Here is an 18,268-nt window from a genome sequence, read left to right on the forward strand (position 1 = left end):
TTTCATAATCCGTTCCATGTGTGCTGAATTGAGCTTAATCGGATTACAGTCTCCGGGCAGGACAAAATGGGTCTGCGTTTTCCGGCTAACGTTTATTACTCATCTAGCTGACAGTATGGACAAAACCAGGGTGCACTTGATTTCATGAAAGCAGCCTTGGCATCAATTCCAACACTTACCGATTTGACATGCTACAGGAGCAGAGACAAAGCATGGATAATCAGAGATAATAGAGGACCTAGATGCCACACATGGTCGGCAGCAGGACCTGGTTAAGGACGCAGCCATTTCACCTGCTCTGGGCTGAAGCCACTCTACCCACTGTCACGGCAGCACCCAGCTCCCATTTTGGCTCATTGGAAAGTGTTTCCTGGACTCCCAGATGGCCACCTTTCTCAACCTTATGAGCGACAGCCATGGCTCGGAACGTCTGTCTGGATAGAGGGCTGGCTGGGGGCAGACTTCTCCAGTTTACGAGTAATGAAGAGCCTACCCACTCTGTAGGTGCTTATGGGGTGGCTGGTTTCCCCATCTGGACTGGGCCAGCTCTGCCTCTTCTTGCTTGGAAGTTGGGAAAGATAATAACTGTCCCCCGAGGTGATGGGAAGAGCAAGCAGAGAACAGAGGTAACACTGACACTGCAGACTCTCCAAGGGGAGGGCATGTATTCAGAACACAAAGGAGGAGTGGCCCTGGGGAACAGCCCAGGGTCCAAGGCAGTGGGGGAATCCAGGTAGGATTTTGACTGGGACCTTACCAAAGCAAATCATCCTCAAAGTCTTCCTACCTTTTAGTAATTATGTAGCAAAGGGTCCCCTCTGGAACACCTCCCCAAAATGCCTCTGCTTAAAGCATCTCAGATGGCCCTTTCCTTTCCCCCTGTCCCTTGTGAGTGGCCTGGAGGGTTGTTGCTGACCTCCACTCAGACAGGTCCCCTCCTGAGGCCCATCTGAAGCTGACCAGCCTTGGGACTGTCACTCAGCACCTCCTTCACTGACAGGTGACACAGACTCCCAGAAGAGCAGATTCTCAGGAAAGAAGGGCTTTTACGATTAATTCCTCTCTTTAAAGAGGAGAGGTGTGAGTCCCAGACAGAAGCTGCAGCTGGCTCAACACAGCACATCTGTCAGAGCAGAGCAGCCTGGAAGCCAGGCCCGCCCTCCCACCAGCACGGCTTCCCTTCCTTTACACGTGATGATGGAGCTCTGAAGTGGGGTAGAATTTCCTGATTCACTTTGGGCCTGATCTATTCATGGTTCCTGGCCATTCGGAACCAGCCCATTGTCTCCTGCATTGCCCTGGGCATCTTTACAGGCTTTGGGGTCATGCTGGGCTCTTTGATTAGTTCAAATATTGGTGCCAAGGCGATCCAATATCCCCTGCCCTGGACACCTCACGTTCACGTTCTGAGGCCCCAAGCAGAAAACAGATAGGTGCGCTTGGCATGCCATGGCCTGTGGGACCCCTGGGGTAAGGGTTGTAGCAGCCAGGTGCCACTGACACTCACATCTTGGTTGGACATATCCCAATAGGGTCTCTCTCCAAACGACATGACTTCCCACATGACAATCCCGTAGCTCCAGACGTCGCTGGCAGACGTGAACTTGCGGTAGGCGATGGCCTCTGGAGCCGTCCATCTCACGGGGATCTTGCCTCCCTGTGGGAAGGAGAAACCTGGTCAGCCCAACCGTAGGGTTCCTAGCTGAAGGTGCGTGAGAATAAAGTGGGCACCGTGCCGTGACAGGCAGGTGATGCTCTGCTGTCCCGCAGCATGTATGAGTCACAACACTTGGGCCAGAAGGAAACAAAACAAGCAAACACGAAGGCAGTGATTGGTAATACCTCCTGGGACACCCCTGACTACAAGATCACGCTGTGCCGCCCCTCTGCCCCACTTGCCTTGTGCTCCAGCCCTGGGGGACAGGTTTTCCTCACTCTGCAGCCTGCAGGCAGCCCCAGCTGCACTGGGTTTACCGGGCCCAGAGCGGATAGATGCTGGCTCTCCTCCCTGCCCTTCTGTGCAGGTCGACATGCAGAGCTGCAGACACATTGTTCTAAAGGGCCACCCTTAGGTTTGTTTCTCCATTTTACCCTCCGATCCCACCCTGGGAGTTTCCACTTCGGCTCTCTGCTTGGCCCTTGGTTTGTCCGCCAGAACTTGGCCTGTTTTGTTTACCTAAGGCGTTGCTATCCATCCATCCATCCATGCACCCCGTCAACAAATAGGCAAGAAGCACTGCTTTGTGCCAGGCCCTTTCTGAGGAGCTGGTGTCCCAGGGCTGAGCCAGCCAGGGGCCCTGCCCTCAAGCTGGGCAAGCATGGGGAGGCAGACAAGAAAACAGAAACTTAATACATATTGTTAACAAGGTGGAAAGTGATGAGGGTGAGGCCGAGGCAGATACGGGGTGTTCTGAGAACCAGAGGAAACTCCCTAACATAGGAAAGGGTCAGGGAAGGTGGACAGGAGCGGTCAGAAGGGCAGTTTCCTGAAGCCTTTGGCCAGGTGTGGATACCAGTATTGTCCCTTTCTACCTGTGTGACCTAGGGCAAGTTACCTAACCTCTCTGTGCCTCTGTATCTCATTGCCAAAATGGGGGTAGTGATCACACTTACACAGTCAGGTCATCGTGAGGATAAGTGGATTACGCTCCATCTAGTGCTGGGGCAGGGCCTGGCATAGAGGGTCCACGCTATACACGTGGTAACTAGTTAATCAGGCAGAGTGTGGGGAGGAGGGAAGTCCAGGCAGAGAGCAGCCTGTGCAGATGCTGGGGTAACAGAGAAGATGGTAACTGCCAGCAATGCAGGATGGCTAGAGCACGGAACTCTCACGGGGGAAATAGAGGGGAGCAGAGAGCAGAGCAGCTCTGTAGGGCACTGATACCACTTACGAGGGTGGAGTTCATCATTCTCTAGAGCAAATGGTCCTCGTTTTCAATTCTCCAGGCCAAATATTGGACTTCACTCCCACGGCCCCGTTGCGATGCCTGGGCTATGAGACCTGAAGCTCCCTATCTCCTCCCCCTTCTCATCTGCCTCCTGCCTCGGCTGAAGGAGGTTATTTTTATACTGACCATTCCCACGATCTGTTCAAATCACCGGAAACATGTGTTGGACTTTAGCAAAAATACCTTAAAAATGTATAAGTGGAGGGCTTCCCTGGTGGCGCAGTGGTTGAGAGTCTGCCTGCCAATGCAGGGGACATGGGTTCGTGCCCCAGTCTGGGAAGATCCCACATGCCGCGGAGCGGCTGGGTCCCTGAGCCATGGCCGCTGAGCCTGCGCGTCCGGAGCCTGTGCTCCGCAACGTGAGAGGCCACAACAGTGAGAGGCCCGCGTACCGCAAAAAAAAAAAAAAAAAAAAAAAAATGTATAAGTGGTTAATCTGAGCACAAGTGAGAGAAAAAGGAGCAAACTGCAAAGTATATTTTTACCTGGTTTCCTACCCGGGGTCTGGGAGGAATAAAGGCTGTCTGGCCCCGACCTCCCCAGGCACACATCCAGCTTTCTGCCAAGAAGACAGCCCTGATTTCCCCCAGGAGATGGCAGGCTTTTGTGGTGGGAGACATTCTCAGCTCAAATGCCAGCAACGTGACAAATGCCTGGAGGGCAGGCTTGGGCTGCGAGGCAACAGGAGGCTCTGTTCTCACCATTCCCCAAAACATGAATGAATTTACTGGCTTTATCTCCTCGGTACCATGGCTGGGAAGAGAGGTAGAAAACTCAGCCAGCGAACAGGCAGTTGTCAGACACCTGAGGCAGGTGTCTGACAGTGCAGGGACCCCATGCTGTGTGTCCCCATTAGGGGAGGTGGTATTGCCACACCTGGAGGGCGCCTGGGGCTCCCCCAGAGGGGAGCAGTTTCTGGTCTCTCAATACACCTGGGTTACTTGAGGTAGGAGAGAGCAGTGTGAGTGTGAGTGTGTGTGTGTGTGTGTGTGTGTGTGTGTGTGAGAGAGAGAGAGAGAGAGAGAGAGAGGGAGAGAGAGGGAATGAGACTCTGTGAGTGAGAACTTACCAGTGTGTGTGACAGAGAGACAGAGAGAAAACTTGGCCGTGTAGGTCTGTGGGTAAAAGAGAGTTAGGGCTTATCTTTTATGCATCTGTTTGTGTCAGAGAGAGGAGGGAGGGGAGACGAAAGTGTGATTCTTCTGAACTTCAAAGAGGAAATGTGGGAGTCTGAAGGTATCCTCTCTCCCGAGTCTGGAGCAGACCCCAGGGGCCACCAGTGACAGCTGTTGAGCCCTCCCTCCTGCATGTCAAGTAGCAGTGCCAGGCCCACTGACGCGCCTCAGCCCTCCTGCCACCTTGCGCTGTTGGGCCTCACTGAACACGGAGTTTGGCCTGTCACTACCCCGCCCCCATCCCAGCAGGTGGCAGAGGCTTTGAGAAGAGTGGCCGGACAGGCAGGTGACAGCTTGTCACCACCGGCCCTCTGCCACGAGAGCGGGGGCGCTGACCTCCAAGGCAGCCAGGGGAGCATGGGGATGGGTGTTTTCCTTCTGGGAGTTTTCGATTTCCTCTCAGCCTTTCAAACATCATGTCATCAGCGTTGCCTTCTGATGCTCAGAGGTAATTATGGTGATGATTATTTAACCTATCTTCAATGACATGAAAGGAAATCTATTAATGTAGATGATGGTGACCAGCTCCATGCAGGGGACTAGGAGAAAAGGAAGTGGGATAGTGTTGCAGCCACCAGGGCTTCTGTTAGTGAGGGAAGTCTTCTTGCCTGAAGAGGAGTCTGGACTGGAAAGTCCAAGGCCAAGGCATTCCTGTGACTGCAAAGTTCTCTGAGGGTCCCAGTTATTACCAATGCAGGCATGAGGAAGGAGCATAAGGAAGGAGTGGTTTGCTCTGTTGGATGGGAAGAAGCATGAGGGAAGAATTCTCAGGGGATGGAGAACAGGCGAGACTCTCTGGAAGGAATCTGTGCCCACGTGGGCAAGAGGGGACAACACCGAGCTTGCAGAGAGCATTGTCCCCTGCAGAGGTTCCTCAAAGCACCAGATGACTCGATGCCCCCAGGGATGCTGAAGTCGCAGGTGTGCATTCGGCAGGGACCTGGTTCCCCCAGAGCTGCATCAGGGCGGCACTGTTAGCATGTGGGGGAGGGAGAAGAGGCGTGGAGGGAGAGGCATCTCACCGCTATCAGTGTACTTCCTACACTGACCTTCCAGGTAAAGCTTGGCATTGAATGGTTGTGCTGCCCAGAAATTCTTCAAAAGTTTAACATCTCTAAAAGTTTGCTTCAGGATAATCATGCCTTAATTCAGGTATGAGACAAACTATAAAGATCGTGTGTGTGTTTTGTGTGTGTTTTGTGTGTGTGTGATTTGATAAAGTAGGAGATGATGTCTGGCAGCAGATGAATTTTAACCTAGCCATCTGCAGGGGCACCTGCTGATAACTTACATCTACACCTGCCACCAGGAGTGACGCCAACAGGTAGAAGGTTCCAGCATAGAGGTACTTTAGTCCCTCAGCCTCAGCCAGCCTGCAACAAGCATCTATGCAGCACCCACTCTGCCTGGCACCCGGCTGGGAACCTGGCAGTGACGAGACTCAACCCTACTCTCAAGGAGTGAAGGATATCTCCAGTGCCACCCAGACAGCTCACTGCCTTGCCACAGTGACATTAGGCACAGCTCGTAGCTTTCGTTTCTAGAACCCACCTAATTGTGGAGTTTTCCAGGCTAAAGTCTGAGCATAGGACTGATTTCCCTCGCTAGTTACTTATCCTAGAGATGCCCATAAGGGTAATGCTTCTGTGTGTCTGGGCGTTGCTACAGTACTTTTCTCCCCCATCATGTGTGAGAGGAAGTCTCAGCAGGGATATAACAGGAATCCAGACACTCATGCATATTGAGTATCATGATCATGGAATCATTGGAATCGTGCCTCATGAGGAATCCCCTTGGAGTGATAGGTTTATGACCGAGATCATCACACAATGGTCCTGAATTTCACAATGCTCACTCTTGAATAGGTTTGTAATATATAAAACATATTAGGGTTGTTGTGAAGATCCAACATTATATATACATAAATCACCCAGTATATTATTGTTACCATTAAACAAGAATTTATTGAGTGTTGTGAGTAGATTTATGCACCCCCCCTAACAAAGATACGTTCAACTTTTAAACTCCTGACTTTATTTGGAAATCTGGTCTTTGGGGATGTAACTGTAACCAAAGAACCAGCCCCAAACTGGCCCCATTCTGTTTCTAGCAATATACTGAGTTGTTTTTCAGAGACAACAGAACAAAACTGCAACTTGTGCAGCTGAAGCATACACAGAGGAGAAATTTTCGATCTCAAATAACACCCGGAACCGAAGTTTCTCCACCCCACAGAACCAAAGAACTGGGACATGACTGGAACCTGAATGCTGGAACCCTTTCAGATACTAAGGGTGCGCTGTCCATGAAGACCGGTGCTGAAGTCCCTTTACCATACCTTACCATAAATGGCCAAGTTCAAAAGCCCTCCAATCAAAACCTGCCCCACCAGTTCTTCCGTTTACCAACCATCCTCCCCTAATTTGAAGAACTGTGACCCAACCCTGGATCAGGGAGACAGATTTGAGAGCCTTGCCTCCTGTCTCCTTGCTGATCAACCTCACAATAAAGGCTTTTCTTTTCTCAAAGGCTGGTTCCATGGTATTGGCTTCTATGCGTGTCAGGCAGCAAGCCCTTTGATCGGTAACATAAAGTAAAAGATGAGGTCATACCAGATTCGAGTGGTCCCTAAATCCAGCCAGTGGTGTCTTTATAAGGAGGCCATGTGAAAACACAGAGATGTAGGAGAGAATACCAAGTGAAGATGGAGGCAGTGGTGGGAGTGATGCAACTACAAGCCAAGCAACTGCAAAGATTGATAGCAACAGCAACCACCAGAAACGAGGAGAGAGAGGCAGGGACCAGACTCCTCCCTGGAGACTTTGGAGGGAATACGACCCAGGCAACACCTTGATTTTGGACTTCTAAGCTCCAGAACTGGGAGAGAAAAAAAAAAAATCCTGCTGCTTAAAGTCACCCAATTTGTGGTACTTTGTTACAGCAGCCTAGGAATGAATACATTGAGTATACACCATTTTACCAGGCACTAGTTTAAAAATACTGTTGTTAAATTCCCAGGTGGCAGATCCACCGTGGGCTACTATTGGGGGTGAGGGAAACCTCTAACATTTAGGTGGAAGCCCAGAGGACCACAGGGTCCTCTGTAATACTTCCTCAGCGCTGTTGCTCAGACCCGGCCAGTCTACTCCTTGAAGGACTGCCCTTTGCTGAGCAATGTGAGTGCTGTGGGGTGAGGGCTTCAAGGGACAGATCCTTGGCATCTCCACTGATGTGGAAACGGGGACAACAGTCAGAAGGCAGTGCTGGAGCCACATCACTACCCCTACTCACTGGAGAGGCGTGACATGCCTGAGGGAGAACCACCCTCACTCCACCAGCAGTGTCCACACACCCAGGTGGCCACTCCAGGCCTGGGGAGCTTTATCTTAATTGCACAACAGTAGCTGAAGGCCATGTCAATATCCCTTTTCCTGACATACCCATAAATACTAGCGTGTGCTTCTCAAGCTTGGTTACCCATTGGGAATCACTCTGGGGAAGGTTATTATTATTATTATTATTTAATGCCAGTGGGTGTTCTAATTTCTTCAGAATCTCTGGGAGTGGTGCTCAAGCATTGGTAAGTTTTAACATGCTCCAGGTGATTCTAATGAGCAGTCATTAGTCACAAGCACTGGCCTGCAGCAGTGGTTCTCAAATTTGAGTGTGCATCAGACTCTCCTGGAAGCCTTGTTAAAACACACATCACAAGGGCCCTAACCTGGACTTTCAAATGTACTAGTCCTGGGATTGGCTTTGAGAATTTACATTTCTAACAAATTCTCAGTGTGGTTCCTATACTTTAAGAACCACTGGCATAGATCAATCCAGCATAAGTCAGGGACTGAGTGAAGTCTCATCTCATATACCAACTCTGGTCGTTGTTAATGGCTGGGTTGAGAAGGATTCTGAGGCTTCATCTGGGCTCAGCATGGAATGCTGCCATGACTAATGAGTGATGCCTGCTACAGGTGAGAGAATAAGTAGCCTATATTTGGCAAGTATTTGCCTTACTGCACTGAACTGCAAAAGATCTTAAAATGATGGAGAAAAAGGCAATGAGCTGGCTTCCTCAAAGTTTCTGTCCAGTGTATCTATGACTCAAGGGGAATGGAGGGTGAACTGGGGTGAAGTTCACATCACATAGAGCAAGTGGCCCTCTGGAGTGGCAGGTTGAACACTCCCCCTTGAAGCGGTGACCATCCTGACCATGTGGCTGATCAGCCTTGGCTCTGTGCAGCCCTCTGTAGACAGTTCAGACACAGATGGCCCTGCCCTAGGGTGCATCCATGGGACACGCACTCCTCCTGCCCTGCAGTCACTGTGCGCTGCTCCCCAGTCACCGTCCACTGCTTTGGACCCAGAGATCTAACGTGATTCTAAGTGTTAAATTAAGAAGGTATTTTAGAATGAATGTCTCTATTTAAAAGCACTCTGGAAAGTACACTGACCCATTATGCCCAACCTAATGAGCAAAGTGATGTTTCCAGATAAGACCCGTATCAGCCAAGAAGAAAAAGAAGTTTCTGCCAAAAAGGTTATCTTTCTCTAGCATTACCGGCTTCTAAGAGCCAGTGGAAATGGCTTCTGGCTGCTGGATTGCAACTGAGTCTATATAATAAAGAGGCTGTTTCTAGTTCCCCAGGATGCCAGGAATTTGCATGAAAACAGTCTCTCAATCTTCTGAGAGAGTTCATCTGGCCCCGCTGCTTATTTCTTTCCAGAAGCCACGATCTTGATGGTGACACTGTAATTTATTACCATGCTAAGGATTATGATGCAACATACAGAGAATTAGAACTTTAGGTGGGAAACCGGCTGCATGGACAGGTGAGCTTTTGGAGAGAAGATGATCTCATTTGTCATGCAAGTGGCACACAGAACAGAGAAAAGGGCTGGGAGAAAAGACAACCCCAAAAGACACAATGCATTGGCTGCAGACAAAATTGTTTCTAAATAGAATGTTTTTCAAAGCTTTTCTTGAAGCATTAGCTGCTCCTCCAAAATGAATGACACAACGTATTTTGTACTCGTAATAAAATATGTGATTTGAATAGCTACAAATGGAGAGATTTACAGTCGGTGGGGTACGTGCTGCCTCTCCGCTGAGCTTTGTGAGCGCTAAAACCCTTCTGTGAGATGCTGGAAAGGTAATTGCAGCCCAAACATCATTTTCCAGCAGCGAGAGAAAGGCCTATTTGGACATAAATTAACTAAAAATATGCGGATGATAGTGTGTGTTTCATGTGTGAAGAACAGAAAGGCCACTTGGTGACGTTTCCCAGCTGGAAAAAAAAAATAATAAAAAAACCCTGTTCTTCAACCAAACAGACGTTGTTTCTCTGTACTATACTGTCAGGGCAAACAGCTGTCTCTCACTATCCACCCCCAAAATAGCCCCCGATGGCTGAGATGTGGGCATTTCACTATATATTTTTTTATCACACAGCATTTCTCGAGGTTATAATTAAAAAGAAAGGGTGGAGAGACAAGGGCTAAAAATTCACATGCTGCCTTCATTCATTCCACAAGCCTCTCCGGGCAAGGTCAGGGTCAGTAGAGGGAAAGAGAACAAAACCACTTCTGCCCTGAGGAGGGCACTGTGTGGGGAATTCCACAGTGGTAACTGGCAGGGATGATGGGGCTTAGTCTCCCCTGGTGCAACCCCCAAGCCTGCGCCCCAAGAGGGTGGGGTGGGAGGGTGAACCTCTATGTGACCTCGGAATGGCCAGGTTGGCGGGGAGGGCCAGCAAACGGGATGGTCAGGCTTGAGGACAAGGGTGGCCAGTCACCGTGCTCTCTACCCTTCCCCGCCCGGGCTGGTCCAGGGTGTATTGGCTGCTTTTCTGAACATGGAAGGAATTGTGCTTTTCCCTGGAGCTGCCATCGCCACAGCTTCACTGCTGCCTGTCTGCCTCACCCTTAGAGACCACAGTTCTCCTCTCCTTTTCTAGTGCATCTGTTTGCCTCACTAGTGACACCTGGCACCAGGTCTCTGTGGCTCCTGTCTCTGTCAACAGGCCGTGATGGCTTCCCCACCTTTGTCCCAAGTGTCTCCTCTGTGACCCTCAGGCAGGCACCCACTCTTCTCCCATTCTATTCCCACCTCTGTGTATGGAGACACTCGGGGCTTCCTGCCACTCTGAGGTAGTGCTACACTTCCTAGGGTAACGCGGCAGCGCTCCAGACGCTGAGCCGTGAGGGGAGGGCGCCGGTAGGGTGGATGCTCTGTCTACACGCCCATCCTGGGGACCTCTGTCCAGCTCTGCGGGAAGCTGAGGGGTTTATTCCTTGTCCTCACAGAGCTGACTAAGCCTTCAGTGTTTTCCCTCCTCTTCTGTAAGCATCTGACAGACTGTGGCAACCCATTTTCTCAGGTATACTAGGTCTATTCCTCGTCCGCAGGGTAATTTCTGGTGCCTCCCCGACGTCCACTGGCCATGCCTCTAGCCCCTCTTCCGGCCCCCACCCTCCAGCAGCTATTTTAAAATCATCAGTCACATTAAATAGCTTAAGTTCTTCTAGCTTCCTGAACTGCACTCCCTTCTTGGCACGGCTTCTCCCTCAAACAATCCCGGCAGTTATAACCAAGTCACTGAACCACTGTCTCACTGTCTCCACCTGCCAATAGGGATAATAATGCTTAATTATCTCAGAGGGGCATACGAGGTGCTGCTGGCTGATGCTGGCAGCGTGTGAGATGCGTGAGTGAGGCTGCTCCGCCTGTCTCCCGGCAGGAGCCCTGTTCCCCGGGCTGCCTGTCCTCTCTGGTGGCAGTGAGGGAGGCCAGGGAGGGCAGGGCCAGCCCCAAAGACCATTCGGGGAGGCCAGCTCCTCCTGAGTCCCTTACTCATCAGGTATGTGAACCGGGGGAGGCGAGGAGGGTGGCCATGAGTCCACACCTGATAGAAAGTGGAGGGGACACTTGAAAACGATCCTTCAACTCCCAATCCCATGCTTCCTTTTCCTCATAGCAGATAATAGGAAAGAAGATGGAAGCATAAATGGAGATAAATGTCCCTGCATATGGAGGGCAGGGGCATCTTTTCTCTCCCAAAGTGGGGGATAAAAAGACTCATTTCTGTTTTGCTTTTACAGAGTGTGGAGCCCCAAACTCTCAGCCAAGGGTCCCATCCCGCCTGTGCCGTCATCACACTCACACTGTCCAAGTCCCAGTGAGTTTGGGGCTACAAAAGACCATGGGAGTCTACTGCATTTCTGATGTTTGGGGAACCTTTGTTGAGGCATAAGAATACTAAAGAGTATCTCAAAATGAAATGAGAAAAAAAAATGTATTGCTTTCTTTATAAAATAAAGCATTAACAAGCACAATGTACTGACCGGGCATATGTTGAGAAGACTGGTGGTGGTGCCTGCGTAAGGAAAGGGATAGGGTTGTGCAGAAATCTCACAAACTGTGGCAGGAGTATACACGGGGAAAAATGTTTTGGGAAATGAACTTTTTTCCTACCAGAATTTAAAATATGCAGTTCTTAACATCACCATGAGAAGCCAATGAACATCACGTGCTTAGATGTGGTACCCTGAGAAGCACACACCATCATTTATGTAATGCATGATGCAGAGCCTGGGTCTAATCGTGAGGAGAGATCAGACAAACCCCCAAAGAGGAAGCTACTATTACAAATAGGGGCAGTATTCTTTAACAATGTCAATATCATAAAAAATAAAGTAAGGCTGTGAAAATGTTCCAGATTAAAAGAGGCTTTAACAACATGACAACGAAATGCAATATCTGATCCTGGACTGGATCTTGTACTAGGAGGAAAAAGTGCTAAAAAGGACTTTTGGGGGTCAGTTAACAGTATTAGAATACAGACAGTAGATTTGATAAAAAGTATTTTATCCATGTTAAATTAAATTAAGTTGACAACTGTACTATTACAGTTATTAAGAGAATATCCTTTTTCTTAGGAAGTACAGAAATACACACTGAAGTATGTGTTACCTTATGGGGATAAAAGCCATGATGCATGTAGCGTGTCTTCCAAGAGTTTAGGAAAAAAAAAAATTGGTCAGGAGCAGGCAAATAACAAAGAAATGGTGTGAAATGATAAGAATAGGTAAAGAATCTGGGCAAAGGTTATGTGGGTATTGTTTGTATTATTCTTGGAACTTTTCTTTAAGTTTGACGTTACTTTAAATTTTTTTAAATATGCAAATTCTTTGGCCCAGTAATTTTTTTCTTGAAATTAATTTTATAGAACTATCTATATAAGTGTGCAGAGGCATCTCCTTAAGAATATTCACTGAAGTATTGTTTGAAATAATACATCAGAAGCTACCTAGATGGCTGTCAAAGAGAGCTTGTTTAAAAAGAGAGCTTGTTAAATAGTTTCTACAGCTCATTCATACAAAGGATGCCTGAGAAAGAATCTAAGAAACCTACAGGAGCAGCAGCAAAATGTTTCCAAAGGCGGGAAGTAAGGTACTAATAGGGGAAAAATTCATGTTCATGATGCATTGTTAAGTGACAAAGCAAGGTGATGAATGGATTGGTATGTATATTGAGACCATTTTTGAGACCATTAAAAATATAAGTACACACACACACACACACACACACTCACACACACAAGCTGGGAAGGAAACACACCAAACTATTCATGACTGACTTCTGGGGATTGGGAAGGGAAAGTCTTTTTCACTTTTTACTTTAAATATACTTTTTCTTTTGATGTTTTCAAGCATTGCTTTTAAACATAAAACCATAATATTTTAAAATACAGCATTCTAGAGACTTCTTTGGGTCCCTTTCTTCAGATGGGCTGACGTTTCAAGTTGGACCAATGAGTCCCTTCTCCCTGCCTGGTCTGGGATCAGTCCTCCCCAGATGTGGGGAGAGGGAGTGGGGGTTATGACAGGCGTAAGTCTGGTGAGGGGGGCCAGTGATAACAGCCACTAAGAGCCTCTGGGGAAGCGTCAAGTCCAGCCTGGAAGAGCAGGAACTGAAAGGTATCTTCTTCCCGCTGTGTAGAGCCCAGCTGTCTTGGGACAGCCATCTCTCTCCCTGGGTACACAGGCTTCTGCTCTAGTCAACACTGACCAGTCTCCTGCTTGGTATCTCAGATCTCCAGGCACATGTGTGTCACTCATTAATTAATTTCTTAATTCACTCCACGAACACTTACTGAGCAGCACACGAAAGCTCGGGGATGCTGTGATGAAAGAGGAAGCCAAACCAGCTGCTGGGAGAGAAGGATGCAGGGCTGGGTGACACCACGAGGCATGTGGCAGAGGCTTTAAAGAGCCACTGAACAGCCTGGACAAGGGCACTGATGTGAAAGCTGGTACAGGCTGTACGAGTAGCATTGAGAGCACGGCGGGGGCTGGACCGTGGGCTGAGCTGCCCAAGGTTGTTCCCAAACTCTCATTCTTTTGGCCTCGGATTCTGTTGTCCTACCTCGGCCTGCACTACAGAACTTGCTTGGGGTGTACTGGGACCCCAGCTTGATTTAGACTTTAGCCAATGCTGCTTACATCTTATCTGTTCCTTCTCTTGACTAATCTATTTTCTGATCTACTTTAGAATTTATGCTGTTTTCCCATTCTTTAGAAAAATCAACTCCTGGAGATCCCCCTGCATTCCCAGACTTAGCTTTCTCCCAACTTGGTGGGTCTAAACCCCTGGTCTGCCTCCCTGCCTGACCTGCTTGGGCCCATGGGAGCCCAGAGATGGGCTGACCATATGGCGGTCCCAAAGGCAGCTGGGTTCTTCACAGTGGGAAGGAGAGACCCATCAGTGTCTGCTCCTCCAACCCTGAACGTGACTTTTTTGCTGTGGCACTTAGTGGCTGTTATCACCAGCCCCGCTCACTAGGGCCTTCCTAATCTCACCATAGCCTTGAAGCTCTGTCTAGAACTGCCAGGCCTCTGTTCCAGAATTTTCTGGAATTGTGAGAGTCATGGAAGCATCCCCTGCTGAAGTCTAAGACTCTCTCTTCAGAGAGTTCAGAACCCATTTTATCTGGGGCTGGTGAACTGTGAGCCCCTCCAAAATAATTCCCATTTCCACCAGATCCATGGTCTCCCAAGGCCTGGGAACCCAGTGTTTTATAGGAGACTAAAAGTTTCAGGTGATAATCCTCAACCACAAGTCAAGAGAAGCTCTCACAACTTCCCAAGATCTGTGGCCTCTGCACATGGTAAGCAGAGACTGCTCATCTGGGCTTGCTGGAGAGCCTCCCAGTGGCTCTATATCCTGTAGGAACATTTCAGTATCTCTTGAGGCCTCTCAGACTTTCACATTTCTGAGCCCTCCAGGTCTGTATTTTACTACCTGTGGCAAAGGATGGGTGAGGTTAGGACATGGAGGAGGTAGAGGGCAGGGCATCCTAGCTCTGGAGCAGAGCAGCCACGAGGCAGAGAACCAGGAATTAATGAGCCAGCATATCTGTGCGACAGATTGGAGCTTGTCTGCCTAACTTCCTCATCTGACCTCCCTTCAAGTAAATCAGACTATTTAGATCAAAGGTGTGGGCACAGTGATGGGACAAGACCAGTCTGAAAGGTCATAACCTAAAACAGGGATTGGCAACCTGGGGACAGATGAGAATCTTAATGTTTTTAGCCAAAGGTCATTCCAAAAGTTCTCAGATAAAAATCATAGAGAGTGTGATTTTCAGAATGTTATTAGGTTGAATTTCCAAGCAAGACAAAAAACCATTTTATTGGGTTATGGAACTACCATCCAAAATATTCTCTTGTCAATGACAAGTGCTGGCCTGCTGGCTGGAGTTGGAAAAGGTCATTTGGCAGCCATGGTAGTACTGACTGGTTCAGATAAGAATCATCAGTGGATGCTAAAACTGGGGAAGGGGGAGGAGGGATTTTGATGAAGAACAGGATATTTACATAGCCTAACTGTCTTCCCAGAGACTGCTTATCAGTTACAAGAGAAAACAATATGTAATATATATTACGTGTAAATATACATTGGAGAAGTTGGAGCAAACCTTGATTGGGTGATCAAGATCAGTACGTCCATTGAGGGGTTATATGGACATCCTGTGTCTTGAGATATGATACCTTAGGAAGGACACATATCACTTAATGTAAGACTGTGGCCAAGAATGTAGAACCTGAATCTAATTATGAAGAATACCAGAAAACCTCAAAGGAAGAATGTTCTATTAATGAAAAAAGAATGTACTCTTAAAAAAAAAAATGTGAATGTCATCAAAGACAAAGAAAGACAGTGGAAATATTCCAGACTGAAGGAGACTGAAGGGACATGAGGATTAAGACTAGACCCTGGAACACAGGTCCTGGAAGGCAGTCACTCCTCCTAGAGATTGGTTTGGACAAAATTAAAAATCTTACCATAGTATAGTTGTCTTCGTTAAAATTTGGGGGGGAAATTTTATCCAAATAAAAAGTTCTTAAAAATCTCCTTTTCAAATGATCAGGTATCTAAAGGAATTCTCTGACCAAGCAATGGCATTTCCTTTTGAAGTTGTTCTTACAGAGAAGCCAGTGAGGAGAGGAGTGCCCCAAGCATTTTTTTTTTTTTTTTTTGGAAAGCATTTTTACCATGACTTCAAATGCAGGCAGTGAAGAAAGTGCAATATGGACAATATCCTAGCTTTGAAGTTCTTGAAATGTAATAAAATTTTTCTGAATCTTCCTTAAAGACCAACATTGGTCATGATCTGTAGAGTCTCTTCTAGGCCTGGATAAAGGACAATTGGTGGGACAGAAATATTGACTGCAAATGACCCATTGTCATCACATTTAATGACTTATAGTCTTCAAAAACCCTTGTCTGAAAGGAAACCTCAGTGTAAGTTCAATCTAAAACAGAGAAGAGAGGAGCTTCTGTGATTGAAGCTGGGTGGTGGTCTGGAGCCTGGCTAGGTTTCCCCATCACCCCAGCAGGGCCCTGACCCAGTTCTTATAAACTCTAGGATGTGAAGCTGACGTTATCAATCACATGCGTTGAAAGGCATTCTAGTGACTCACATTTTTTCCTTTCCTTTGACTCACATATATATTCTAACATAATTGCTTTCATTTTGATCTTATTAAAAATTCTAAAAATATTCCCTGTCTCAAATGATTAGGCCTAGTGATGGTTCAACTATTTATTATACCTAAATGGAGCATATGCTTCCTGTAGGTGACTGAATGGACTCTAATTTCCTAATACAGGCTTTCTGCTATAATGCTATATATTTTAAAAACCTCACATTCTGCAAAATTGCACAATAAAATAACAGAGACTAAGGGACAAAATTGCATTTGGAGAAGACCACCCAAATGTAACAAAAACACAACAATCCTAATAAAACTAGCAACACAGGTAAATTAAAACCTGCCTTTACGTAAGTCAGTCAATCCTTTGCAACCAAAACCCTGGATTTTGTGCTTCCTCCTTGGAGAAATAGGTCCTGGGTGGGGGTCAGAGGGGGTGGCATTCCCATCTCACAGAGATCAGATTCATTAAAATTAAAAATCTGACCCAGAGTATAGACTTCTTTGTCCAAAAAATTATAATTTAACATAAAGGACATGCTTTCATAGTCTCCTCAATTTTTTATCTCAGCTTTACCAGGTAACAGAGTGGAAAATATAGTGGTTCTGGAAACCACTAAACTAGCCACTACTTGCACTAAAGAAAGGCTTTTCTGTCAATTCCAACTTTTTCCTTAAGGTCTTCTTATGATGCTAAGGCTTTCTCTTTAATTGCAAGAAATCTTGCCCCTTATTGCTTTAGGACATAAATATCCCAGAAAAAGGTTATATGAGAACCATTATACCAATGTCATTCCCCAATTTATCAACCACATATTGAGTGAGTTCACCTTGAAGAAGTCGGCACTGTAAGAGAACAGGCTCTATTTCCATTTCCATTTTTATGAGGAATCTCAGAGAAGGCTAGAGCAAATGGACATTTATCAAGGATCCACTGGGTGCCAGCTGCTCTGCTGGGCACTTGACATATTTAATATCACCTAATTTTCACAGTCATACTAAGAGGTAGGTTCTTATCCCCGTTTTACAGGTTAGAAAACTGAGGCTCACAAAGTAAAGACCTCACCCGGTTTACATAATGTATTAGTAGCAGAGCCAGGGTTTGTAGTTCAGTCTCATTGCCATCCAAGTTTGTTCTCCTTATATTACATTGGTTAGAGTTCAAAGCAAGCTACTACCACTTGCATTATTAACTGAATGGAATTGTATTGGAACAGATCTTTCCCCCCAAATCAGGTAAAAGTATTTCACTAAGATCAAGAATAATTTATTCTATTGCATCAGCTTTTATAGTAACTTTTATTTTGTTACATTTTACAGGACTTCAGAAATTTATTAAAGCACTTTCAATATTTTTCCTTTGATCTCTACAATAGCCATGTGATACAGACCGAGTATAATATCCTATTCCCATTTGACAAATAATGGAATGGAGCCTCAGAGAGGTAAAGTGACTTTCACCCTAAGTTAATAATTGGCCAGGACTCAAGTCATGTTTTCTGGCTGAAAATCCAGCCTTGTCCTTATAAATGCTGAGGGGACCACCCTTCAGAATTATCTACTGTGAAGTTCTATGCATTGAGTTGTTTGTCATTAGAGCTATTGGACCGAGTTTGCTACATTTTTTGAAATGCGAAAATGAAAACATTGAAAAATGAAGGAAAGAATGAGTTTAGTGTGTTTGTCATTGAAGATAATGATTACTGGTAGAATAATGCATATCAAAAGCCAATACAAATAAACAACAACAAATTGAATAATGGGTTTTAAATGATGTCTTTTTTTTTTTTGCGGTATGTGAGCCTCTCATTGCTGTGGCCTCTCCCGCCGTGGAGCACAGGCCCCGGACACGCAGGCCCAGCGGCCATGGCCCACGGGCCCAGCCGCTCCGCGGCATGCGGGATCCCCCCCGCATCGGGGCACGAACCCGCGTCCCCTGCATCGGCAGGCGGACTCCCAACCACTGCACCACCAGGGAAGCCCTAAATGATGTCTTATTAACTAAAATAATTTTCTAATAGAGAGCTATTGTAGAATACTAATCATTATTTTAGAATAATAGAGCTATAGCTTGTGTAATAGGAAAAAAAGTAATTTAGGAGGAACATAAACTATCTTAAGGTGATGCTAAGGAACCAGCCCCTCTCCCTG

The 18,268-nt window shown here is 46.9% G+C and overlaps 1 protein-coding gene across 2 annotated transcripts in view; it reads right to left on the minus strand.

Annotated features, from left to right (window-relative positions):
* The window catches only part of EPHB1 (EPH receptor B1), a 428,052-nt gene that overhangs the window by 12,083 nt on the left and 397,701 nt on the right, over nt 1-18,268 (minus strand). For both annotated transcript variants that reach the window (XM_030873427.2, XM_060298586.1), the window contains exon 13: nt 1,508-1,657. In XM_030873427.2, the coding sequence (XP_030729287.2) occupies nt 1,508-1,657 (150 nt within the window). The remainder of the gene's footprint in view (nt 1-1,507; nt 1,658-18,268) is intronic.

Source organism: Globicephala melas, chromosome 4 (genome assembly GCF_963455315.2).
Source record: "Globicephala melas chromosome 4, mGloMel1.2, whole genome shotgun sequence".
NCBI lineage: Eukaryota > Metazoa > Chordata > Mammalia > Artiodactyla > Delphinidae > Globicephala > Globicephala melas.